This window comes from Nicotiana sylvestris, chromosome 5 (assembly GCF_000393655.2).
Source record: "Nicotiana sylvestris chromosome 5, ASM39365v2, whole genome shotgun sequence".
Lineage (NCBI taxonomy): Eukaryota > Viridiplantae > Streptophyta > Magnoliopsida > Solanales > Solanaceae > Nicotiana > Nicotiana sylvestris.
The window spans coordinates 175,633,077-175,659,560 of NC_091061.1; the positions used below are offsets into that span (position 1 = coordinate 175,633,077).

The 26,484-nt window shown below is 39.4% G+C and overlaps 2 protein-coding genes across 5 annotated transcripts; both read right to left on the bottom strand.

Annotated features, from left to right (window-relative positions):
* Positions 1–1,680: 1,680 nt before the first annotated feature.
* Positions 1,681–26,050, bottom strand: LOC104216597 (8-hydroxygeraniol dehydrogenase-like). 4 transcript variants are annotated; one of them, XM_070145681.1, is made up of 9 exons: positions 25,303–26,050; positions 23,494–23,557; positions 7,578–7,679; positions 7,402–7,473; positions 6,579–6,707; positions 5,927–6,040; positions 3,557–4,067; positions 2,432–2,585; positions 1,681–2,151 (listed from the first exon to the last, which is right to left on the bottom strand). In XM_070145681.1, the coding sequence occupies exons 5-9, from the start codon at positions 6,674–6,676 to the stop codon at positions 1,949–1,951; spliced, it is 1,080 nt and encodes a 359-aa protein (XP_070001782.1). In that variant the 5' UTR covers positions 6,677–6,707; positions 7,402–7,473; positions 7,578–7,679; positions 23,494–23,557; positions 25,303–26,050; the 3' UTR covers positions 1,681–1,948. The 4 variants fall into 4 exon arrangements, with proteins under 4 accessions (XP_070001782.1, XP_070001781.1, XP_009764992.1 ...); XM_070145680.1 differs by having other exon boundaries at positions 7,578–7,687; XM_009766690.2 differs by lacking the exon at positions 7,578–7,679.
* LOC138869686 (secreted RxLR effector protein 78-like) lies at positions 21,877–22,305 on the bottom strand. Its single transcript, XM_070147328.1, has one exon. The coding sequence runs from the start codon at positions 22,303–22,305 to the stop codon at positions 21,877–21,879; it is 429 nt and encodes a 142-aa protein (XP_070003429.1).
* Positions 26,051–26,484: the final 434 nt, after the last annotated feature.

A 26,484-nucleotide genomic window follows, 5' to 3' on the forward strand; every position in this document is an offset into this window, starting at 1 on the left:
ATGTTTACATATTTTCTAGAAAGAGGGAGAGGGAGAGAGAGCCAGCCCCCTTTTTTGGAAGTCCTCTCTTCCTATTTATAAGGGGTATCCATAGAAAATCCTAAAAAAGTACAATTAGAGGGAATATTCTACTGAATATTCTACTGAATATTCCCTTTGAGGATTCCAAAGCAAACTAGCTATTTCATCACTGTCCGACCTTGGCCTTATTGATGACTGCCCGACCTCGGCCTTATTGATGACTGCCTGACTTTGGCTATTGGTGACTGTCCGACCTCGACTATTGATGACTGTCCGACCTTGGCCTTATTGATGACTGTTCGATCCCGGCCTGTCCGACCTCGACCTTATATCTTTGCGTGCCGAATTTCTCTGATCTAATTTTGACCCATACAGTTCTAACCTTTGAAATCAGCTTATTTTGAAAAATATTTATATAAAAGTACTTTCTAAAAAAATACTTTTGCTGATTAATTAATTTATATTTGACTGAATAATTTAAAAAACACATTGAAGCAACAATTAGTGTTTGACCAAGCTTTTAGAAAATGCTTCGAAATGTATTTTTCTTATAAGTGCTTTTGAAAAAAAATACTACTCTTTCTATTTCTCAAAAACGGCTTCAACTCAAAAAAGAAATTCCCTTTCTAAAAGCTTGGCCAAATAGTTTAACTTTGAAAAAAAAATACTTTGAACCAAAATGAAGCTTGACCAAACAAGCTATATAACATGCATCTTTTAACTCTTATTACTTAATCATGGTTATTCAATATAGGAAAACTATCAGCTATGTCCATATAAAAGTAGCTCATTATAAAAATTGGCCAATTCATAAAATATTACTAATTTTAGCCAAATATTACTAATATTAGCCAATTAGCTATTTGTAGCAAAAAAATGTCAAAATTTTGCTTTCTTTTGAGTGGGTGTTATTAGGATAGATTGAGTACATTTTAAAGAGTTTGAATCTCAGATTTGGGATGATTTGGTGGAATTTAATAATGTTTGAATTGAAAATTCAAAGTAGAAGGAAAACATGAAAAAAATATATGTCTATCATACTGTGCATCATTTGTGTATCACATATGTATCATATTTTGTATTAATTATGTATCACATGTATATTCATGTATATCTGTGTATGAGATACATGCGTGATACATGTTTGATAGTGTCGCAGAAGAATTTTTTGAACTCGATTTTAACTACGAATTTTGATACCAAATCACCTTCAATCTTTCTCAAATTTTGAATATTGACTCATCTACATGTTTTCAATGAATGAATTTTAATCATACTCACTAAAAAAGGTCATTTTTTGCTTAGATTTTTAGAATTTTGTATATATTTATTTTTTGTATTTCATCAATTTATTTTCTATCTCATTCATAAAATTTTCTTTCCGTCTTGCATCTAATGTTGCTGATCACGCTTAAAAATATGAAAGGAGATCTTTGCGTGTGATTATTGGAGAGAAGAACCTTATTTATTTGGATTTTTAATTTTTATATGTGCTTGGATAGTTTTAGTAAATCTATGATTAATGACTAGAGATTGATAAGTTAAGACTTATTTGGGACATTTGTGTAAGATTCCCTTCTATATATACTTTTTGTTGTATTTTTCTAATCATAGTAAATAATATAACCATCAGGTAGGGGTAAATCATGGGTGCATGTGTTTGATAGAAAAACCAGGGATAAGTCTTTACCATTAATATAGTTCTAGGTAAAACCACAAAATAGAGACAAGTCAAATTTCAGCCAACAACAGTAAGGAAAATGACCGATAATTCAAGGCTTAAGAGGAAAAGACAGATATGCAATACTGCCTAATCGCAAAAATTTACTAAATAAACCATAAATAAACTCTTCAAGTTTCTCGCAAAATATAAAATACTTTATTTTTTAATAGTGTTCAGACCAGCTTGCTCGCACGCTAATTACTCTTAATCAGCTGTCAATGTTTTCCCAACATCAAGCACAAACCGATACTTGACATCCGATTTCAGAAGTCGTTCCAACGCAGTATTCACATAATCCATTGCAACAATCTCAACATCTGGTATTATATTATGCTTTGCTGCAAAATCAAGCATCTCTTGTGTCTCTTTCATTCCTCCAATAATACTTCCTCCAACTATTTTCCTCCCTGTAATTTTTAAAAAAATTATTAGTACTTCGATTTTAAGGAAGGGCAGTCCGCTGCATTAAGCTCCCGCTATGTACGGGGTTCGGAAAAGGGCCGGACCACAAGAGTCTATTATAAGCACTACGCAGCCTTGCCCTTCATTTCTGCAAGAGGCTGTTTCCACGGCTTGAACCCGTGACCTCCTGGTCACGTGGCAACAACATTACCAGTTACGCCAAGGCTCCCTTCTTAATTTTAAGAAAATAAAAAGAAAAGAAAAATTGATATTAAGATACTTTACCCATAATAATGGGAAAAACTGGCAACTCAAGTGGCTTTGGTGGTGCACCAACCACTACAAGTTTTCCATGAGGTTTTAGTATATTGAGCAATGGAAGAATAGGATGGTCTGCTGAAACTGTGTCTATTATGCCATCCAATGTGCTTGCTGCAGCCTATACAAATACAAAGCATAAATGATAACCATAAATTTGCCTGTCAAACTTAACATATGTATAGGGACGTATGGACAAATTTTTGTAAACGGTGTCAAAATTTATAAAAGAACAAAAATAATAACTTTAATTATCATGCTTCTAAACAAGAAATAGACTTAGTCTATCGGTTTTGTTGAGTCTTAAGTTAGAAAAGGTTCCGAGTTTAATTTCACTTCATCACAATTTTTAACCACAAAGGCTCTCTAAAATATTTGCAAAAAAGTTGTGCTAGTTAAGGTTCAAATTTTTGACCTCTTAGAATAAAATCAAAAGCATAACCAACACACCAAGAGACATTGTATATCAAATGGTGTCATTTTTTCCTACTTAATTATCCGTTTCTCACACTATTAATACATATATTTAAGTAGCATTTTCCGACAAAACTGTGTCGCGCGACATTGCTTTGTTAAAGGTGCATCCACCCCTGCCTATGTATAATATATATTGCTACCCCCCCCCCCCCAATCGTTTAAATTAAAAATAGCCGGCAGATGTATAATATAAGTATAATCGTTGTTTAAAATATGTTTAATCAGGGTATAAAATGTATACCAGTTAGGAAAAGTAAATAGTAAATCCGGAAGGCTATTTGTGTAAAGATCCCAAACAATTTTGAGTTGGGCTATTGTGTCGTGTTCATTATTTATATGACATATTTTCCTTAATAGTCCATTCCAGAATTGAATGACGCATTTCTATACTTATAAATAATTTAACTTTAAACTTTCTCTTTTATGCATTTACCCTCAATGAGAGAATTTTATAGCTACACAAATGCCGTGAACCTGCAAAGCTTTTACCCCTTAAGATTTTAGAAGCTGAAATTTCGAAAGTCTTTTTTCTATTAAACTCGATGCTAGGTATAACTGCCTCATATAAATTGAAACTGAGGGAGTAGAATTTCAAGTATAGAATAAAATATTTACCTGCAGTTGTTCAGGATCACGACTGAGCAAGAAAGAATCAGCACCAAGACGTTCAATAGCTTCATCCTTCTTATTAACCGAAGTACTGATCACAGTAACCTTACAACCAAAAGCCTTAGCAAATTTCACAGCCATATGACCAAGTCCACCAAGTCCCACAACACCAATGTTCAATCCAGGCTTATCAAGTCCAAAATATTTCAAAGGACTATATGTTGTAATTCCAGCACATAACAATGGAGCAGCTTCCGCTGACAAATTCTCCGGCCAACGAACCACGAAATGCTGATCAGTAACCATGAGATTTGAGTAGCCTCCATATGTTGTGGTTCCATCATAATAAGTTGTACTATATGTGGCGATGTGGCTAGAACAATATTGTTCGAGGTCATTGGTACAATTCTCACATTTTTGACACGATCCTACGAGTACTCCAACACCTACTTTGTCACCAATTTTAACTTTCTCGACATTGCTGCCTGCCTCAGTTACCACGCCCACAATCTCGTGCCTGTGCAACAAAAGTAAGATGCAATATAGTCAATATCTTCAGTTTTAAATTTCATGTTAAGTCTACACTTCCTTCTAAAGGTGGATAGACAATCTTAGGGCCGTAAAATTTGGCCCAAGCCCAAATGACCCGTCCACCGTCCAAAGTTGGGCTGGTTATTGACCCGCACATTTAAAATTGGGCTGATTTTTAGCTCAAATTAATTCATGAGTAACTTTGCTAGAATATCTTAGAAATAATCTTTTTTGTTTCATATGTAAAGCTTGATAGGAGTTGGCGGGTTGGACTATGACTTAAATTTTAGCTCATCTTAGCCCAATTAGCTTTGACTCAACTTGTTTTGACATGTCCAAAATCGGCCCAAAACGCCCATTTGACACCCCTATACAATCTTATAAGTAATGATTGGGTAAAGTGCCAGTGTATCTACCGGGATTACACCCAATAATATTGAAAATTGATGGTCTTGATTTTTTGACAGTCGCTTGCCCCACAGGCAAACCTATAGAGTCAAAAATCGAATACGTTACCATGGGATAAGACAGGGGCAACACTTGCTAAATTTGAAGCTAGGCAAGTGAGGCTAAAGATCAATAGTAGCACCAAAGTGTTCTATTTGTGCAGATCACCCTGACAGGCTAATACGAACCAAACCAGGGTGAGTGTTGTCGTTTCCGCTTCGCCGTTTTACCGGGCGAACCCGGTCCAAACATGGGCCTTCCTGACCCAACTAACAGGTTTACTAGTAAGGTGTTTGTATTAGAAAATAGGAAATTTATCAATATCTCGAAAAAATGTTGGGATAGGATAAGAATAGTGACACCACTTAGATTTGTAGCAGAGCACGCTTTTATTGTAGGGCTCACAGCCTCACAAATGTGAGTTGATGTTATAGTGATGAACTTTTGTGCCCATACTTGCACTGTCTCCTTAAAATGGTACCATTATAATTTCTTGAAGGAGTTACAAGAACTAGACACTTATGGACTTATGGTCAATGGTAGAACTAGAAATTTTAATAACACGATTTAAAGTAATTTTTTTTTAACTACATTCTCTTGTATCACGAGAAAAAATTATTTATTGAAAATATAACAGATATTTTAATATTCTTTATATCAAGGATAACTTTTGAAAAAAAGAAAAGAAATTAATTCATTCTTGATATCTGAAAAAAATTAAATATTGTGGACCATAAAAAAAGGCCACAAATTCAATTAAACTGTATCAGACGGACTCTGACAGCTTAGGGAAGAATGATGGGTCGCTAACGAGGCCCCTAAATGACCGCTCAGAAGGCCTACCTATTTTTTTTTCCAATCTGTCACTTGCTCGTACTTCTCTCATGAAAATGGTCTCTCCTCTCTCGGCGGCTTAGACTTATGTCTATAGTCAGTTGCTAAGATGATTCCCATTCAAGCATTCTCATTCAATGTCGAGTAAATAGGAGAAAAATATTAACCAGGTATTAGAAAGGAATTAAAATATGGTCCGAATCAAATATTTGGTTTCAAACCAAAAGGAAAGACAAACTACTGAAACTAGCAGGCCAGAGGGAAGAAAGTACGTGATCTCATGCGATATTATTTTCTTTCCTTTTTTGCTCACAAACGAAACAATAAAAATAAATCCTATCAAAAAGTTTCCTTTCTCACCCAAAGTCTTCATAGCTTAAAATTTGGACAAATTACAATACTGATCGGTAGCCACAACTAATTGTATTCACTAGCTAAAAAGTATATTATATATATATATATATATATATATATATATATATATATATATTTTAAGAGCCGCAAAAATATACATTTCTCTTAAATTTTTATATGAGAGGAAAATGAGGACAAAATTGAATTTACCCGGGCACAATAGGATACTTGGAATTGCCCCACTCATTCTTGAGCATATGAAGATCTGAGTGACAAATTCCACAATACAACACTTTGAACTGCACATCATTCTTCCCTGTAGCCCTGCACCCAGAAATGAACAAACAAGAATAAAAAAAAAATATTATGAGCATTTAAAAACACTATGATCAACAAAACTAGAGTTTAGCCACCATATATAGTTATAATTCCACCAAGATTTGCAAATCCATAAAGACAAAGAAAACACTAGGTGATCTTTTCTCATCTGTCGAAACAAACCGAGTGGTAACTAATATTGTGCCGGTGGCAAGTAGCATCACACATGCAGGTCATTGTTGTTATTTGTGTATATTTGTGCTGGTGGTAAGTAGCATCACACAAGCAAGTCATTGTCATTACTTGTGCGGATGAAATGCAACAAATACCCATTGAATTAGACGAGGTGCGCAAATCAACCTCGACACCAACGTAGTCATAACTCTACCTAAGTTGTAAATGTAACCTTAACCCTATTCAAAAATGCACCCAAGCAAACCAAAAAAATAAAGGGAATATATACTCTTTGTATATAGTAAAAAGCAAAAGGCCTAGATTATACTTTTCCATATTTTTCTCTCTTTTTTGAATCAAAGCAACATACCTTCTTGAGAAGTTGAAAGGAGAAAGAACACCAGATGTGTCACGGGCAGCCCATCCAAAGGCTTTGATTGGGTGCTCAGTTTCTGGGGATTTCGCCATTTTTTCACCAAAAATGTAGTTAGAGAGTCACCTAAAAAATCAGAGTACAAAATGTGCACAAGTTAAAACCATGAGGCCGTTTAGTATCCATATTTATAATGTTGCACATTGGGGATGTCACTTGCCTGGCCCCATCATCATTTTTGAATTCTAAAGGATAAAAAAAGAAAAAAAGGAAAATAAAGAAAATAATTGAAAACATAATTTTTAAAGATTTTGTCCCTTTATTAGAGATAATATTTAAAGAGAAATATGATTGTGAAAAAGTTAAGGAAATAATGAGATTGAAGGTTACATGCCTATTAAGCCTAAATTAAAGGAGAAGCTCTGTCAATATTTTCTTTTTTGTTATGATCTTTTCCAAAAGAGAGCAATGTGAATTAAATATGAGATATGATCCTTTGTAAAATTTTGTACCAATTCAAGAAAGTGAATCTCTGATTGATTACAGTTCAATTGCCTTAGATTTCTTTTATTCCATAATAATCTTTGTCATTCATCTTACAAAAGGAAATACAATTTTTTCTGCATCAGATATTCAATAAACAATATGCGAAATATTCATAAGTTTTTGATAAAATGAATCACAGATGGTGTTTATGCCAAACTAATAAAGATAAGAAATATATCTTTTATATATTTATTTAACAACAACAACAACAACCCAGTAAAATCCCATCACTGGGGTCTGGGGAGGGTAGAGTGTACGCATATGTTACTCCTACCTCGGAGGGGGTAGAGAGACTGTTTCCGGGAGACCCTGGGCTCATAGACACTAGATCTGTAACAACAAAAATCTGAAAAATAATATCAGCAATGCAAGAGACATCAAATAAATGAAAAAGCAGTAAAATAAATATTATGCAAAAGTGTAAAACATAACATAAATTTGGGTCATCACTTGTGTTGCAATGAAATTCTTCGTTCTGAGGCCTTAAAAACCTCCCTTAGCACCACCTTGATTTGCGTGCGCAGTCCGGGCGCGTAGCCAGAAAGCTTAAATCTGAAAATCTATGAAAAATGATAAGTTTTGACTATAAAATGAATAAATTTGACTTCGGTCAACGTTTTGGGTAAACAGACACGGGCCCGTGATTTGACGGTGCCGGAGGGTCCGTAGGAAAATATGGGACTTGGGCGTATGCCCGGAATCGAATTCCGAGGTCTCAAGCCCGAGAGGAAATTGTTTAAAGAAAATTGAAATGAAATTTGCTTAGAACATGATGGTATCGGGCCCGTATTTTTGGTTCCGGCGCCCAATACAGGTCTTATATATGATTTAAGACGTTTCTGTGGAATTTGGTGAAAAACGGATGTCACTTGACGTGATTCGAACTTAAATTGCAAAATTGATATTTAAAGAAGTTTTGAGAAATTTCATTGATCTCGAGGTTTAATTTGATGTTCATGATGTTATTTTGGTAATTTGATTACACGAATAAGTCCGTAGGATGTTCTTGAGGTTTTGTGTGCACTTGGTTTGCAGTTCCGATGGCTCGGGTGAATTATGGGTAGGTTCGGGATGTTTTAGACTTAAAACCAGAAGTTGCAAGTCTCTGAACCCGTCAGTGCGGTCCGCACAAAAGCGTGTGCGACCGCGGAAGGGGGGCAGTGCGGTCCGCGGTCGGTTTCGTGCGGTACGCGGTGGGGGTCTGTGCGGTCGCGGTCCATTTCGTGTGGTCCGCACAGGGCACTGGACCGCAGTACCCTCAGGAAGGCCTGTGTGGCCGCAGTCCATTTTGTGCGGTCCGCACATGGGGTCTGAGAGGGGTATAAATAGACGAGATTTTCAGTTATTTTTCATTTTTCAAAAACCCCAAAAAACATAAGAGGCGAATTTTCAAACAACTTTTCTTCTCCAAATCAATTGTAAGTCATTTTTTTAACTAGTTTTCTTCAATCATTAACATCTTTTAACATGATATCAACTTCAAATCAATGATTTTCATGGGAGAAATTGGGTGTTTTGGGTAGAACCTAGGTTTTTCAAAAATTGGGGATTTGGACCTCGATTTGAGGTCCGATTTCAAAATAAATTACATATTTGAGCTCGTGGGGGAATGGGTAATCGGGTTTTGGTTCGAACCTCGGGTTTTGACCACGTGGGTCCGGGGGCGATTTTGACTTTTTGGGTAAAACTTTGGAAAACTCATTTTCATGCATTCAAATAATTTATTTAGTGTTTATTGATGTAATTAAGTAACTTGTGGCTAGATACGAGCGAATTGGCGGAGGAATCAAGGGGTAAAGCTATAATTGAAACTTGAGTTGTATTTGAGCCATTGAGGTAAGTGTTTGTCTAACCTTAGCTTGAGGGATTAAGAGTTGTGTCTTATTTGCTACATGTTAATTGTGGAGTACGACGTATAGGTATGGTGACGAGTATCTATACGTTGGTGTCAAGCATGCCCGTGAGTCTTGTATTATAATTGTTATGACTCCGTTGTGGTTTATTGCGCTTCATATGTTATTATCACCATTGTTCCCTTGCCGGGATGTTTGTTTGATATTAATGATCCCTTGCCGGGATGTTTGTTTTGATAGTATTGTTCCCTTGCCGGGATGTTTGTTTGATATTATTGTTCCTTTGCAGGGATATTGTTGAAATATCATTGTTCCCTTGCCGGGAAGTTGTTATATTGCTCTTGTACCCTTGTCGGGATTCCTTGTGATTATTGTTGGCTTGTAAATGGGAGCGGGTGGTACGCCTACCACCAGATATAATGAAATGGGAGCGGGTGGTACGCCTATCACAAGATATAATGAAATGGGAGCGGGTGGTACACCTGCCACAAGATATAATGAAATGGGAGCGGGTGGTACGCCTACCACGAGATAAATGAAATGGGAGCGGGTGGCACACCTGCCACGAGATACAGGACATGGGATCGGGTTGCACGCCTGCAACAAGACGTGAAAAGAAAGTGAAATCTGCCTTTGTTTCCCTTATTCTTGTTAGTGGTTGGATTTTGATTCCTTTATACTTCTCTTGATATTTTGTTTTACCTGCTATTCCCCGAAGTATGTTTCCCCCTCCCATCTTTACTTGTTTATTCCTGCTTTACTTTCCGCTGTATATCATATAACTGCACAGGTTTATCTGGAGTCTGGTCCTAGCCTCGTCACTACCTCGCCGGGTTTAGGCCAGGTACTTACTGGCACATGGGGTCGGTTGTACTGATGCTATACTCTGCACTTATGTGCAGATACCAGAGCAGCATTGGGTCAGCAACAGTAGCTTGAGAGTTAGCCTTCAGGCCACCGAGATTCCGAGGTAGTCCTGCACGCGTTCGCAGTCCTGGCGTCTCTTCTATCAGTTATTTTGTTCTGTTATCATTTTATCCGAGACAGACAATGTTCCTTCTTTCAAACGTATGTATGTAGTAATAATAGATAGTCCGTGAATGTTGTGATACTAGTTTTTGGATATAGGCATATGTTGATTTCCGTATTATTTTGGTTTATTTCGTTTAAGTCTTCCGCTTAATCTCATATTCCGCTATTATTTAAATGTTTATCACCTGTTAAAACAAGTTGTTAAAAGGATTAAAACAAAGAAGTAAAGAATTTTCTAAATTCCGTGGCTTGCCTAGCTTCTATGAGTAGCCGCCATCACGACTCCCGAGGGTGAAAAATCCGGGTCATGACAAGTTGGTATCAGAGCTCTATATTACATAGGTCTCACAATTTACGGACAAGCTCAGTAGAGTCTGAGGGATCGGTACGAAGCATCTGTATTTATCCCGAAAGGCTACAGGGTTAGGAAAAACTTCACATTCGTTCTTTCTTATCGTGCGGTTTGTTTCTCAATGCTAATTTAATTTCTACTCTGTTCTTTCGCAGATGGCAAGAATACGTGCTTCCTCATCCACCACTCAGCAGCCCGATCCCCCAACAACAGCTTCCACGAGGGGCAGAGGGCGAGGCCGAAGAAGTGCTAGAGGCCGAAGTAGGGACAGAGCTTAGCCCCGAGCAGCAGCACCAGTGACGGAGCCTTAGGCTGAGTTTGATGAGGAGATTCCAACCCCAGCAGTTCCGGTGGGCCCAGCTCAGGTCCCAGAGGGGTTTATTGCTACCCTAGTTCTTCAGGATACTCTGGTCAGATTAATGGGCCTCATGAAGAGTGTCACCCAAGCAGGCTTGCTTCCTATAGCACCAGCCATCTCTCAGGCTGGAGGAGGGGCCCAGACTCCTACTACTCGTACTCCGGAGCAGGTAGCTCCCCAGATTCAAACTCCAGCGGTTCATCCAGTTGGAGCAGTTCAGCCGGGTGTGGTAGCTCAGACCGGCGATGGAGCGGCTATGTCTGTCGATGCTTTGTGGAGGCTGGATAAGTTCACGAAGCTCTTCACTTCTACTTTCAGCGGTGCATCTGCTGAGGATCCCTAGGATTACCTAGACAGCTGCCACGAGGTTCTCAGGAACATGGGTATCGTTGAGACCAATGGAGTCAATTTTGCTATGTTTTGCTTGTCTGGATCCGCCAAGACTTGGTAGAGGGATTATTGCTTAGCTAGACCAGCTGGATCGCCAGCCTTGACTTGGGAGTAGTTCACACAGCTATTTTTGAAGAAGTTTCTCCCCATTACTTAGAGAGAGGCCTATCGGAGGCAGTTTGAGCGCCTCCAGTAGGGTTCGATAATGGTTATCCAGTATGAGACCAGATTCATCGACTTGGCTCGCCATGCCCTTGTCATACTTCCTACCGGGAGAGATAGGGTGAGGAGGTTTATTGATGGTCTTATTCAGCAGATTCGTCTTCAGATGGCTAGGGAGGCTGGGAGTGAGATTACTTTTCAGGAGGCGGCCAATATGTCCAGGAGAGTGGAGATGGTTTTGTCACAGGGAGGTGGTCATGGGTCAGATAAGAGGCCCCGTCATTTGGGCAGATTCAGTGCTACCTCTTTTGGAGGTAGAGATTCATATGGTAGAGGCCATCCCCCTAGGCCTTTCTAGTCAGCACTTCAGGTTTCTCACGGTGCTTCAGGTAGCTGTGGTCCTCAGATGCAGTATTCTGATTAGCAGTCCTACAGTGCACCACCAGCACCTATCAATGCACCACCACTTCAGAGTTTCCAGGGTCGTCAACCCTAGCAACCGAGGGCTTGTTTTACTTGTGGCGACACGAGGCAAATTGCTAGGTATTGCCCTCAAGCTTTGAGAAGTTCTCTGCATTAGGGTTCCCGTGCTATGGTTCAGGCACCAGGTGTCCCACAGGCCGCCCAGCCAGCTAGAGGTGGGGGTAGAGGTGCTAGAGGTAGAGGTAGAGGTGCTAGAGGTGGAGCTCAGGCCGCTAGAGGTGGAGGCCAGCCAGCTGCAGGACATCCCAGAGATGTAGTTCAGGGTGGTGGGGCCCAACCCCGATATTATGCTCTCCCGGCCAGGCCCGAGGCTGAGGCTTCAGATGCAGTTATTACAGGTACAGTTCTAGTTTGTGATAGAGATGCTTCAGTGTTGTTTGATCCAGGGTCTACATACTCGTATGTGTTATCTTATTTTGTACCGTATCTGATCATGCCTAGTGATTCATTGAGTGTTCCTATTTATGTGTCTACACTAGTGGGTGATTCTATTGTAGTTGATCGAGTCCATCATTCTTGTATTGTGGTGATTGGGGGTCTTGATACTCATATAGATTTGTTGCTTTTAGACATGGTCGATGTCGATGTTATATTGGGGATGGACTGGTTATCACCTTACCATGCTATCTTGGACTGTCATGCCAAGACTGTGACCTTATCCTTATCGGGTTTGCCTTGTTTAGAGTGGAGAGGGGCTCCTGGTCATTCTACCCGTAATGTTATCTCTTATGTGAAGGCTCGGCATATGGTCGAGAAGGGGTGTTTGGCCTATTTGGCATATGTTCGTGATTCTAGTGATGAGGTTCCCTCTATTGATTCTGTGCCCGTTGTTCGTAATTTTCCGAAGGTATTCCCTTCAGACTTGCCGGGTATGCCACCCAACAGGGATATTGATTTTTGCATTGATTTGGCTCCGGGCACTCAGCCCATTTCTATCTTGCCGTATCGTATGGCTCCGCCTGAGTTGAAAGAGTTGAAGGAACAGTTGCAAGGCTTGCTTGAGAAGGGTTTCATTAGACCCAGTGTTTCGCCTTGGGGTGCGGTGGTGTTATTTGTTAAGAAGAAAGATGGGTCGATGAGAATGTGTATTAATTATCGGCAGTTGAACAAGGTTACAATCAAGAATAAGTATCCATTGCCGAGGATTGATGATCTGTTTGATCAGCTTCAGGGTGCCAAGGTATTTTCAAAGATTGACTTCAGATCTAGCTATCATCAGTTGAGGATTAGGGCATCCGATGTCCCTAAGACAGCTTTCCGTATTCGGTACGGGCATTATGAGTTCTTGGTGATGTCATTCAGGTTGACAAATGCCCCAGCAGCTTTTATGGATTGATGAACCGAGTGTTCAGGCCTTACTTGGATTCGTTCGTGATAGTCTTCATTGATGATATTTTAATATATTCCCGTAGCCAGAGGAGCACGAGTAGCATCTTAGAGTGGTTCTTCAAACCTTGAGGGATAGTCAGTTATATGCTAAGTTCTCGAAGTGTGAGTTCTGGTTGAGTTCAGTTGCATTCCTGGGTCATGTTGTGTCCGCAGAGAGTATTCAGGTTGATCTAAAGAAGATTGAGGCAGTCAAGAACTGGCCTAGACCAGCATCAGCTACAGAGATTCAGAGTTTCTTAGGATTAGCAGGCTACTATCGTCGGTTCGTGGAGGGGTTCTCATCTATCGCAGCCCCGATGACCAGGTTGACCCAGAAGGGTGCCCAGTTCAGATGGTCGGACGAGTATGAGGCGAGCTTTCAGAAGCTCAAGACAGCTCTGACTACGGCACCAGTGTTGGTTTTGCCCACAGCTTCAAGGCCTTATACAATCTATTGTGATGCATCTCGTATTGGACTCAGTGCAGTGTTGATGCAGGATGGCAAGGTCATTGCCTATGCTTCGCGGTAGCTGAAGATTCATGAGAAGAACTATTCGGTTCATGATTTGGAGTTGGCAGCCATTGTTCACGCGTTGAAGATTTGGAGGCATTATCTATATGGCGTGGCATGTGAGGTGTTCACGGATCACAAGAGTCTTCAGTATTTGTTTAAGCAAAAGGAGTTGAATTTGAGGCAGAGGAGGTGGTTGGAGTTGTTGAAAGATTATGATATCACTATTTTATATCATCCGGGAAAGGCCAATGTGGTGGCCGATGCTTTAAGTAGAAAGTCAGCTAGTATGGGCAGTCTTGCTTATATTCCAGTCGGTGAGAGACCGCTCGCATTGGATGTTCAGGCTTTGGCCAATCAGTTCATGAGGTTGGATGTTTCTGAGCCCAGTCAGGTATTAGCTTACACAGTTGCTCGTTCTTCTTTATTGGAGCGTATCCGTGATCGGCAGTATGATGATCCCCATTTGTACACGGTGCAGCATGGAGGTACCAAGTAGGTTACCTTAGATGATGATGGAGTTTTGAGATTGCAGGGTCGAGTGTGTGTGCCAAATGTGGATGGGCTTCGAGAGTTGATTTTAAAGGAGGCCCATAGCTCCCGGTACTCTATTCATCCGGGCGTCGCGAAGATGTATCAAGATTTGCGGCAAAATTATTGGTGGCGTAGAATGAAGAAGGATGTTGTTGCATATGTGCCTCGATGTTTGAATTGTCAGCAAGTTAAGTACGAACATTAGAGGCCTGATGGTTTATTTCAGAGGTTTGAGCTTCTTGAGTGGAAGTGGGAGCGGATCACTATGGATTTCGTTGTTAGACTCCCGCAGACTCGGAGGAATTTCGACGCAATATGTGTCATTGTTGATAGGTTGACCAAGTCAGCGCATTTCATTCCTGTGGCAATCTCCTATTCATCTGAGAGGTTAGCTGAGATCTATATTCGGGAGATAGTTCGTCTTCATGGTATGCCTGTGTCTATCATTTCAGACCGAGGTACGCAGTTTACCTCGCATTTCTGGAGAGCAGTTCAGTGAGAGTTGGGCACTCAGGTTGAGTTGAGTACAGCATTTCATCCTCAGATGGACGGGCAGTCCGAGCGGACTATTCAGATTTTGGAGGCTATGCTCCGAGCTTATGTCACTGACTTTGGGGGTTCGTGGGATCAGTTCTTGCCTTTAACAGAGTTTGCCTACAACAATAGCTACCAGTCGAGTATCCAGATGGCTCCTTATGAGGCTTTATATGGTAGGCAATGTCGATCTCCGGTTGGATGATTTGAGTCGGGAGAGGCTCGGTTGTTGGGTACGGATCTGGTTCAGGAGGCCTTGGACAAGGTCAAGATTATTCAGGATAGGTTTCATACAGCTCAGTCCAGGCAAAAAAGTTATGCAGACCGCAAGATTTGAGATGTGAATTTTATGGTCGGTGAGCGGGTATTGCTCCGAGTGTCGCCTTTGAAGGGCGTGATAAGGTTTTGGAAGAAGGGCAAGCTTAGTCCTAGGTTAATTGGCCCATTTGGGATTCTTGATCGAGTGGGAGAGGTGGCTTATAGACTTGCTTTGCCGTCGAGCTTATCAGCCGTGTATCCAGTGTTTCATGTGTCCATGCTTCGGAATTATCATGTCAACCCATCCCACGTGTTGGATTTCAACACTGTCCAGTTGGACAAAGATTTATCTTATGAGGAGGAGTCGGTGGCTATTCTAGACCAGCAGGTTCGTCAATTGAGGTCGAAGAGTTTTCCTTCTGTTCGTGTTCAGTGGAGATGTCAGCCTCCTGAGGCATCGACCTGGGAGTTCGAGTCCGATATGCGGAGAAGTTATCCCCATCTTTTCCCCAACTCATGTACTTCCTTCTTCTGTCCGTTCGAGGATGAATGATTGTTTTAGAAGTGGAGAATGTGATGACCCAAAAGGTTATCACTTGTGTTGCAATGAAATTCTACGTTTTGAGGCCTTAAAAACCTCTCTTAGCACCACCTCGATTTACGTACGCAGTCCGGGCGCGTAACCGGAAAGCTTAAATGTGAAAATCTGTGAAAAATGATAAGTTTTGACTGTAAAATGAATAAATTTAACTTTGGTCAATATTTTGGGTAAATGGACCTGGACCCGTGATTTGATAGTCCCGGAGGGTCCGTAGGAAAATATGGGACTTGGGCGTATGCCCGGAATCCAATTACGAGGTCCCAAGCCCGAGAAATGCACAAAATGGACTGCTGCCACACAGGCCTTCCTGAGGGAACTGCGGTTCAGTGCCCTATGCGGATCGCACGAAATGGACCGCGGCCGCACAAGCCCCCACTGCGCACCGCACGAAACCGACCGCGGACCACACAGGCCCTTTCCGCGGTCGCACACGTTTTTGTGCGGACCGCACTGGCGGGTTCAGAGACCTGCAACTTCTGGTTTTAAGTCTAAAACATCCCGAAACTCACCCGAGCCCTCAGAACTCTAAACCAAGTACACACAAAACCTCAAGAACATCCTACAGACTTATTCGTGTAATCAAATCACCAAAATAACATCATAAACATCAAATTAAACCTCGAGATCAATGAATTTATCAAAACTTCTTTAAACATCAATTTTGCAATTTAAGTCCGAATCACGTCAAATGACATCCGTTTTTCACCAAATTCCACAGAAACGTCTTAAATCATATATAAGACATGTACCGGGCGCCGGAACCAAATATACGAGCCCGATACCATCATGTTCTAAGCAAATTTCATTTCAAATTTCTTTAAACAATTTCGTTTATCCGCACAGGGGGTCTCAGAGGGGTATAAATAGATGAGATTTTCAGTTATTTTGCATTTTTAAAAAACCCCAAAAAACATAAGAGGCGATTTTTCATACAATCTTTCTTCTCTAAATTTCATATTTGAGCTCGTGAGGGAATGGGTAATCGGATTTTGGTTTGAACCTCGGGTTTTGACCACGTGGGCCCGGGGGCAATTTTGAATTTTTGGGTAAAACTTTGGAAAACTCATTTTCATGCATTCAAATTGATTCATTTAGCGTTTATTGATGTAATTAAGTAACTTGTGGCTAGATACGAGCGAATTGGCGGAGGAATCAAGGGGTAAAGCTATAATTGAAACTTGAGTTGTGTTCGAGGCATCGAGGTAAGGTGTTTGGTCTAACCTTAGCTTGAGGGATTAGGAGTTGTGTCTTATTTGCTACATGTTAATTGTGGAGTACGACGTATAGGCATGGTGACGAGTATCTATACGTTGGTGTCAAGCATGCCCGTGAGTCTTGTATTATATGTTATGACTCTGTTGTGGTTTATTGCGCTTCATATGTTATTATCACCATTGTTCCCTTGCCAGGATGTTTGTTTGATATTAATGATCCCTTGCTGGGATTTTTGTTTTGATAGTATTGTTCCCTTCCCGGGATGTTTGTTTGATATTATTGTTCCCTTGCCGGGATGTTGTTGAAATATCATTGTTCCATTGCCGGGAAGTTGTTATATTGCTCTTGCACCCTTGTGAGGATTCCTTGTGATTATTGTTGGCTTGTAAATGGGAGCGGGTGGTACGCCTACCACAAGATATAATGAAATGGGAGCGGGTGGTATGCCTACCACAAGATATAATGAAATGGGAGCGGGTGGTATGCCTACCACGAGATAAATGAAATGGGAGCAGGTGGCACGCCTGCCACGAGATACAGGATATGGGATCGGGTTGCACGCCTGCAACAAGACTTGAAAAGAAAGTGAAATCTGCCTTAGTTTCCCTTATTCTTGTTAGTGGTTGGATTTTGATTGCCTTATACTTCTCTTGATATTTTGTTTTACCTGCTATTCCCCGAAGCATGTTTCCCTCTCCCATCCTTACTTGTTTATTCCTGCTTTACTCTCCGCTGTATATCATATAACTGCACAGGTTTATTTGGAGTCTGGTCCTAGCCTTGTCACTACCTCGCTGGGGTTAGGCCAGACACTTACCAGCACATGGGGTCGGTTGTGCTGATGCTACACTCTGCACTTATGTGTAGATACCGGAGCAGCATTGGGTCAGCAGAGTAGCTTGGGAGCCAGCCTTCAGTCCACCGAGATTTCGAGGTAGTCCTGCAGGCGTTCGTAAGCCCGACGTCTCTTCTACCGGTTATTTTGTTCTGTTATCATTTTATCCGAGACAGACAGTGTTCCTTCTTTCAAGCGTATGTATGTAGTAATCATAGATAGTCCGTGAATGTTGTGACACCAGTTTCTGGGTAGAGGCATATGTTGATTTCCGTATTATTTTGGTTTATTTCGTTTAAGTCTTCCGCTTAATCTCATATTCCGCTATTATTTAAATATTTATCACCTGTTAAAGTAAGTTGTTAAAAGGATTAAAACAAAGAAGTAAGGAATTTTCTAAATTTCGTGGCTTGCCTAGCTTCTACGAGTAGGCGCCATCACGACTCCCGAGGGTGGAAATTCGGGTCGTGACAAAATCACTAGCAGTTCCAGATAAAACACTATCATACTCGTCAGAACAAAGAGGGAAACATGGACAAAGAGAAAAATTGCTCGACGACCCCTTAACCTACTATCGCGACCCGGATTTTTCACCCTCGGTAGTCGTGATGGCGCCTACTCATAGAAGATAGGCAATCCACGAAATTCAGAGATCTTTAACTCCTTTGTTTTAATCTTTTGAACAACTTGCATTTAACAGGTGATAAACATTAAATAACAGCGGAATGTGAGATTAGCGGAAGACTTAGGCAAATATAAAACTAAAATAATAAGAAATCCAACATATATCTCTACCCAGAAACCGGTGTCACAAAATTCACGGACTAACTATGATTTCTACATACAAATGTTTGAAAGAAAGAAATAACGTCTGTCTTGGATACAAGTGATACAAAACATAATAAAAGATAGAGGAGACGCCGGGGCCTGCTAACACCTGCAAGACTACCTCGGAGTCTCGGTGGACTGAAGGCTGGCTCCCCTACTGCTGCTGACCAAGCACTGCTCCGGTATCTTCATAGAGTGCAGAGTGTAGTATCAGCACAACCGACCCCATGTGCTGGTAAGTGCCTGGCCTAACCCCAGCGAGGTAGTGACGAGGCTAGGACCAGACTCCAGATAAACCTGTGCAGTTATATAATATACAACGAAAAATGAACAGGAAATAAGCAGTTTAAAAGGGAGGGGGAAACATGCTTCAGGGATCGTATCGAATTTAGCAAAAACTAAATAGAAATCTGAAAGGACAGTACAATATTTACAACAATTTTATAACACCACTGTTGTGGCGCGCAACCCGATCCCTTAACATTTAACATTGTTGCGGCATGCAACCCGATCCACATATATAACGGTTGCGGCGTGCAACCCGATCCACATATATAACTATTGCGGCGTGCAACCCGATCTACGTATATAATTGTTGCAACGTGCAACCCGATCCACATATATAACTGTTGCGGCGTGCAACCGATCCAATATAATATAATAATAATGTCGCAGCGCGCAACCCGTTCCAAATATACAGTCAATAATAATCATAATAACCGTTCCGGCAAGGGATCAACAATAAACTACACTATCCCGGCAAGGGAACTCAACAGTACAAGTGTATACGTCCCGACAAGGGAGAATCAACTATAACCAATCTTAACTCAACTCCTACTCATCTCAGTTATCACCATTACTCAATCATAAGTAAATTCCACAAGAATAACTAAGTCTTTGCTCAATGTCAAGAATTCATCCACTAAAACATCCGTAATATCATTTAAGAATACAACAAGTATCAATTTAAGACTCACGGTCATGCTCGACACCAATGTAGATACTTGTCACCATGCCTATACGTCGTACTCAACAAGAAGCAATTAGCAAATAGGACTCAACTCCTAATCCCTCAAGCTAAAGTTAGACCGGACACTTACCTTGAACTTCCACGGCCAACTCAAGCCTCAAACACCACTTTTCATGTCAAATTTGGCTCCAACCCAATCGAATCTATACATAATCGACTTAATAACATCAATAAATGCTAAACAATCCAATTCCAATGCTTAATTATAGCTTTCTAATCATTCTTCCCAAAAATTGACCCCGGGCCCGCTTGGTCAAAACACGAGGTTCGGACCAAAACCCGATCACCCATTCACCCATGAGCCCGAATATGTAATTTGTTTTCAAATCCGACCCCAAAACGAGGTCTAAATGATAAATAATCAAAACCCCTAATTCTACCCAATTCCCTAATTTTCTACCCTTAATCACATGATTTAGGCCTAGAAATCTAGTGGGTGTTGATAAAAATGGAAGAAAACAAGTTAAAGATTACTTACCCAAGAGATTATGGTGAAGAAATGCTTCGAAAATCGCTTAAGAGCTTTGGAGAAGACGAGGTTTGTGAAATTTTGCAAAAATCCAGTAAGTGTTCTGTTTTTGAGACTTTTAAATAACTGGGCAAAATTACCCTTCGCGTTCGCGAGAGACCCATCGCGTGCGCGAGAGACCCATCGCGTTCGCGATGAATTAGGCCTGAAGACCTTCACGTTCGCGACATAGGGCTCGCGTTCGCGGAGCTTTTGTCCCTCGAGCCCTTGCGTTCACGTCCAACGGTTCGCGTTCGCGTAAGACAACTACCCCATCCCCTGCCCAGGCCCACTTGGCCTTCGCGTTCACGTGGCCAGGACCGCGTTCGCGAAGGGATAACACCCCAATGCCTCACGTTCGCGACCTGTGCTACGCGTTCCCGTAGAAGGAAGTTCCTTCAGCAAATATTAATGCATCGCGTTCACGTGGGTTCTTCCGCGAACGCGAAGAAGAACACATCAGTACACCAGATCGGTTGTTTCTGCAATTTTTCTTAAGTCCAAAACTTTCCGAAACACATCTGAAACACACCCGAGCCCTCGGGGCTCCTAAACCAAACACACGTACTAACTCAAAAACATCATAAGAACTTATCCGTGTGATCAAATCGCCAAAATAACCTCAATAACAACGAATTAAACCTCAATATCAAAGATTTTCCTCAAACTTCTTAAAACATCAACTTTAGCAATTTAGGTCCGAATCACGTCAAATGACATCTGTTTTTCACCAAATTTTACAGAAATGTCTTAAATAATATATAAGACCTGTATCGGGTGCCAGAACCAAAATACGGGCCCGATACCATTATGTTCTAATCAAATTTTATTTCAAATTTTCTTAAATAATTTCCTTTAAAAATTTATTTCTCGGGCTTGGGACCTCGGAATTCGATTCCAGGCATACGCCTAAGTCCCATATTTTCCTACGGACTCTCCGGGACCATCAAATCACGAGTCCGGGTTCGTTTACCCAAAACATTGATCGAAGTCAAATTAACTCATTTTATAGCCAAATTTTATCATTTTTCATAGATTGTCATATTTAAGCTTTCCGGCTACGCGCCCGGATTGTGCATGCAAATCGAGGTGATGATAAATGAGGCTTTCAAGGCCTCGAATGCATAGAATTTCATTTTAAAACAAGTGATGACCTTTTGAGTCATCACACCTACAACCCTAATGCTCGACCTCCCCACCTTCCTATCAAGAGCCACGTCCTCAGATATTTGGAGATGCGTCATGTCCTGTATAATCACCTCGCCCCAATACTTCTTAGGCCGTCCTTTGCCTCTTCTCGTACCTTCCAAAGACAACCTGTCACACCTCCTAACCGGGGAATTTAGGCTTCTCCTCTGCACGTGCCCGAACCATCTAAGTCGCGCTTCCTGCATCTTATCGTCCACCGGAGCCACGCCCACCTTCTCCCGAATATCTTTATTCCTAATCTTATCCAGCCTAGTGTGCCCACACATCCATCTTAACATCCTCATTTCTGCTACTTTCATCTTCTGGATATGTGAATTCTTGACTGGTCAACACTCAACCCATACAACATGGTCGATCTAACCACTGCTCTATAGAACTTACCTTTGAGTTTTGGTGGCATAGTCTTGTCGCACAGGACTCCAGACGCTAACCTCCATTTCATCCACCCCACCCTAATATGGTACGTAACATCCCCGTCGATCTCCCCATCTCCCTTGATAATTAACCCTAAGTACTTAAAACTTTCTCTCTTGAGGATCACTTGTGAGTCAAGCCTGACTTCCACGTCCATTTCCTCCGTCACATCACTGAACTTAAATTCCATATATTCCGTCTTAGTCCTACTCAACTTGAAGCCTTTAGACTCCAGGGTCTGCCTCCATACCTCCAGTCTCCTATTAATGCCACCTCACGTCTCATCAATCAGAACTATATCATCAGCGAACAACATACACCATGGCACCTCTCCTTGGATAAAGTGTGTCAATGTGTCCATCGCAAGGGCAAATAAGAATGGGCTGAGCGCCGATCCTTGGTGTAACCCCATAACCACCGGAAAAAACTTTGAGTCACCTCCCACAGTCCTAACCCGAGTCATAGCTCCATCATACATATTCTTTTTCGCCCTAATGTAAGCCACCGATACACCTTTCGCCTCCATACATCTCCGAAGGGCGTCCCTAGGGACCTTGTCATACGCCTTCTCTAGGTCAATAAATACCATATGCAAATCCCTCTTCCTATCCCTGTATTGTTCCACAACCCTCCTGATAAGGTGGATAGCTTCCGTAGTAGAACGACCTGTCATGAACCCGAACTGGTTTTCTGATATAGACATCGCCCTCCTTATCCTCCCTTCCACCACCCTCTTCCAAACTTTCATGGTATGACTTAGTAACTTGATACCCCTATAGTTATTACAATTCTGGATATCCCCTTTGCTCTTGTACACCGGAACTATTGTACTCCACCGCCACTCATCAAGCATATATATTATTTATCACCTAACTATAATTAAGTAATATATAGTCTCACTTAGCTTTAAATATTAAATTGATCGATTTAGTGTAAATATTCGATGTTCTCCATTCTAGTTTATGTGAACCTATTCTTTTTGTTCTGTTCCAAAAATAATGCATCCTTTCTAAATTTGAAAATAATTTAGCTTAAAATGTCAATTCTACCCTTACTGAAAAGTTTTTATAACTATACAAATACTCTGGATCCCTTTTTGATTTGTTTAGGATTACAAATTTTAAAAGTTTTTATTTTTTCTTAAACTCCGTGTCGAGTCAAACGTATTTACATAAATTAAATCAGAGGGAGTAATATCTATTGTTTCGTTTTTTGGGGTTGAACATTTAGTCCTATCCTTTAGGTTATGCTCCAATACCCTACCCCCAAACCAAAACCATTCTTTTGAAGGTGTTTGGATTACTTTATGGTTTTGTACTTTTCAACTCTGCATTGAAAGTACGTTGTTGAATTTAATGTCAACACCTCGTATACACCAAACGTTTGTTGAACATTTAACGTATGTGGGCATTGTTGCTTCTTTTGTAATCTTTAGGATTGTGCTTAGGTCATCTCCTATCCTCCGCCCATTTTCTCATCCAAATTGAAATTAATTTTAAAATGAAGTAAATTATTTTATTTTTTACTTCAAAAACGAAGATTCTATTTTATATTCTTCTTTCTTCAATATAATATTATTATCTTTTATTTAAATTTTATTTCCTTATTTCTATTAAAGAGTTCTAGCTTTTTTTCTTTTTTAAATATTCATCACATATAATTGATATTCCTTTCTTATATAATTATTTAATATAAAATTATTTTATACCATAAATTTTTAATTAATATAATTTATGAGCAAATATTATAGATTATATATATATATATTAACGGACAATTCAAATAAAAGTAAAATCATTGAGAAACAATATAATTAAATACATATTATATTATGGTAAAATTCAGATCAAATACTGCATAAATATTCAACTTCCACTTCCAGTATACTCACATAAATGATGGCAAATTTCTCCAAAAATACAGCAGCGTTGGAGCCAAATTTCTCCAAAAACCAACTGCATTATGGCAAAATGCAACAAAGTTTGAGATGACCTTAATCAAATGTTTAATCGTATATACCATGTTAACTCAAATGTTTAATCAAAATTTTTCTCATAAAAAATAATTAATTTACGTTCCCAGGGGAAATAAAAGAAGGTTTATATATGATCTATTCAGATACAAAAAGTGAGAATCGCTATCATACACAAAAAAGAAAGAAAAAAAGCAACTTGACATAATAGTGTTTAGCTATATATATATACCTCAAAATTCACTAAGGCAAAAACATATTAGGTTTTGAGCTTCCTAAAGGGAATGACTTAGAGCCCGTTTGAATTGACTTATTTTAAGTGTTTTTAAATCAAATTTGTAGCGTTTGGATATAATAAAAAAGTGCTTCTAAACACTTGTTTTAAGCTAAAATAACCCCAAAAAAATAATAAATCAAAAGCTAAAAGCTAGAATTCCTAACTTATGACTGTCACACCTCCTTTTTACCCGAGGGGGATATACGAGAGTTTTTCCAATTAAAGTGAATTCCTAACTTATGACTGTCACACCTCCTTTTTACCCGAGGGGGGATATACGGGAGTTTTCTAATTAAAGTGACATTTAATCGAAATGAGATTATTTATTTATTCAGAGTCGCCACTTGGAATAATTTATGGTGTCCCAAGCTACTGATTTATTTTAAATCCCTAATCGAGGAAAATTTGACTTCGTTTAAAGTCTACGAAACCAGAAAGACTAGGTAAGAAATTCTGTTAACTCGGTAGAAGGTGCTAGGCATTCCTGGATTCCGTGATTTTAACATGGTCGCTTAACAATTTATACTTGGCTATTTCGTCTAATTACCCATTTTAAGACCTATGCTTATTTTACCTTTTACCGCTATTAATCACTTGATGATCCATATTTAAAGAATTAATCTTAAGATGAGTTACGCGTACGCATACTCAATTCCTAACACTTAGTTTATTTAAGAAAAAGGTTTGGCCAAAGTTGCGCGAACACATACTTTCAATTTATTTGAGAAAAACGTAATCATAATAACAATTTAAAACTCGCGCCTAAAGTATTTCTACGAATGTTTGATTAAGGCATTTTAATAAATAAAAAAACGTTTAACCATGGTTACGCGAACATATACCTTGGCATCACAACTATGTCACGCATGCGTATACATAATTGCAATAGTTAGTCTAATTTTAAAGTGAACCTAAAATTGCGATTATGTCTCTTAGTATTCTACATCATTTAGCTAGGTGTAAAAGTTCAAAACTATGTGAGATATTTATTTAATTAATTAGATAGTTCACATATTAGCGGCCCATTTGGTAAATTAATTCATTTTGCCCAATTATCCCCTAATGTTGAAACACCATTTAAAACTCAAAATTCCCAAAATAATGTCAAACCCCAAATCTGGTTCCTTGTATCCTACTATTCACTAATTATAAAAGTCTAAAACTTAATTCTTAATCCCAAAACCCATTTAAATAAGGTCAACCAAACAAACTTCATGATCATTATCTAACAATAAAAGCTAACAGAATGTAATACTAATAAACATAAATTCAACCACAATTAACAAATTAACATTAATCGTGAATTAATATTAAGGCTAACAACATCTAGCAACCAAAAAAAATGACCAACAAAAATATGATATGACATATTAAATCAAATCATCTATAAATCTGCTAAATTAGTCACAAACATTAAAGCAGTAGAAATTAACAAAGTGATCGAAATGGACCTTCTAATAGCTGAAATATAATCTTCAACATATAAGGAGCAAAGATCTGCTAAAACTTTCGTACAAACAAACCACTGACCCGAGACCCACGTCGGAAACCTTGAACCCAACTCAAAAAAAAAAACGCGACTGAACGTGAGTGATCTTATACAGTTGAACCGAAGCTCTGTTTGTCGGCAAATATGGTGCGATGCCGACACTTTTTTGGGGAGTTTAGTGCTGCATTTTAGCTGAGTAAAACGTGGTTTTGGGGTGATTCAAAACCGATGTTTTGGATAGTTTAGAGAGTGTTTTTGGGTGATTTTCGGGCTGTTTAAAGAGGCTGATTTGGAGGTCATTTTTGAGGTATTTTTGGAGGATATTTTTAGCTCGTTTTGGAGCTATTTTGGAGGTGATTTGGAGAAGATTTTGTGGCTTTTTAGCTTCTGTTCTGAAGTGATTTTTGTAGGGGTTTTAATGTGGAAACAGGGCTGGTTTTTGGACTATTTTTGCAGCTGCTTCAACTACGTTTTCTGAGCTGTTCGGAGATGCTTTGGGGGTGTATTGGAGCTAATATTTGGTGGATTTCGTGGTTGATTTTCATAGCTTTTTGGAGTTGAAGTTTGGGTTATAATGGAATGTTTTTGGCGGAAGAAGAAGGCAGCAGCTATTGTGTTTTGTTCTTAGAGAAAGAAGCTGATGCACATCTTTTTTTTAAAAAAAATCTCTAGGGTCCTTTCTTTCATCTGTTTAGGTCTAGTCTAAATATGTGTGTCCTTCAATTTATAATCTAGCTTAGGGAATTTATTGGTTGAAGAGATAAGAATTGTGAGTGTGATTGTCTAGGGTAGGTGATATGTGTAGGAAATTGCTAGGAAAGTACGTGTGAATTAGTTATCAAATGATAAGAGAGAATCTTTTGCCATGTGACAATTTTCCATTGGCTCCTTTTTTTCCTTGATAATTACTAAAACAAATCTACTCCTAATAAATAAGTAAATAAAAGCAAGGTAAAATTACTACACTCAATATTTATTTCTCAAAACCTCTCACTTAAAATTAAACTAAGCTAAATAAAATTACATCTCTTTTTTTTTCTTTGTTGAAACTTTTCTTTCTTTGTAAAATGAAAATAAAACTAATACTCTAGAAATATGTAACTCCTTTTGTAATTTTCAATTTATCTAAAATATACCTATAAAA

Coding starts and splice junctions, on each gene's coding strand:
- LOC138869686 (XM_070147328.1), bottom strand. CDS start 22,305: ATGTCTATATCAGAAAACCAGTTCGGGTTCATGACAGGTCGTTCTACT.
- LOC104216597 (XM_009766690.2), bottom strand. CDS start 6,676: ATGGCGAAATCCCCAGAAACTGAGCACCCAATCAAAGCCTTTGGATGG. Junction 6,041..6,578: donor CCTTTCAACTTCTCAAGAAG/GTATGTTGCTTT, acceptor TTCTGGGTGCAG/GGCTACAGGGAAGAATGATG. Junction 4,068..5,926: donor AAGTATCCTATTGTGCCCGG/GTAAATTCAATT, acceptor TTTGTTGCACAG/GCACGAGATTGTGGGCGTGG.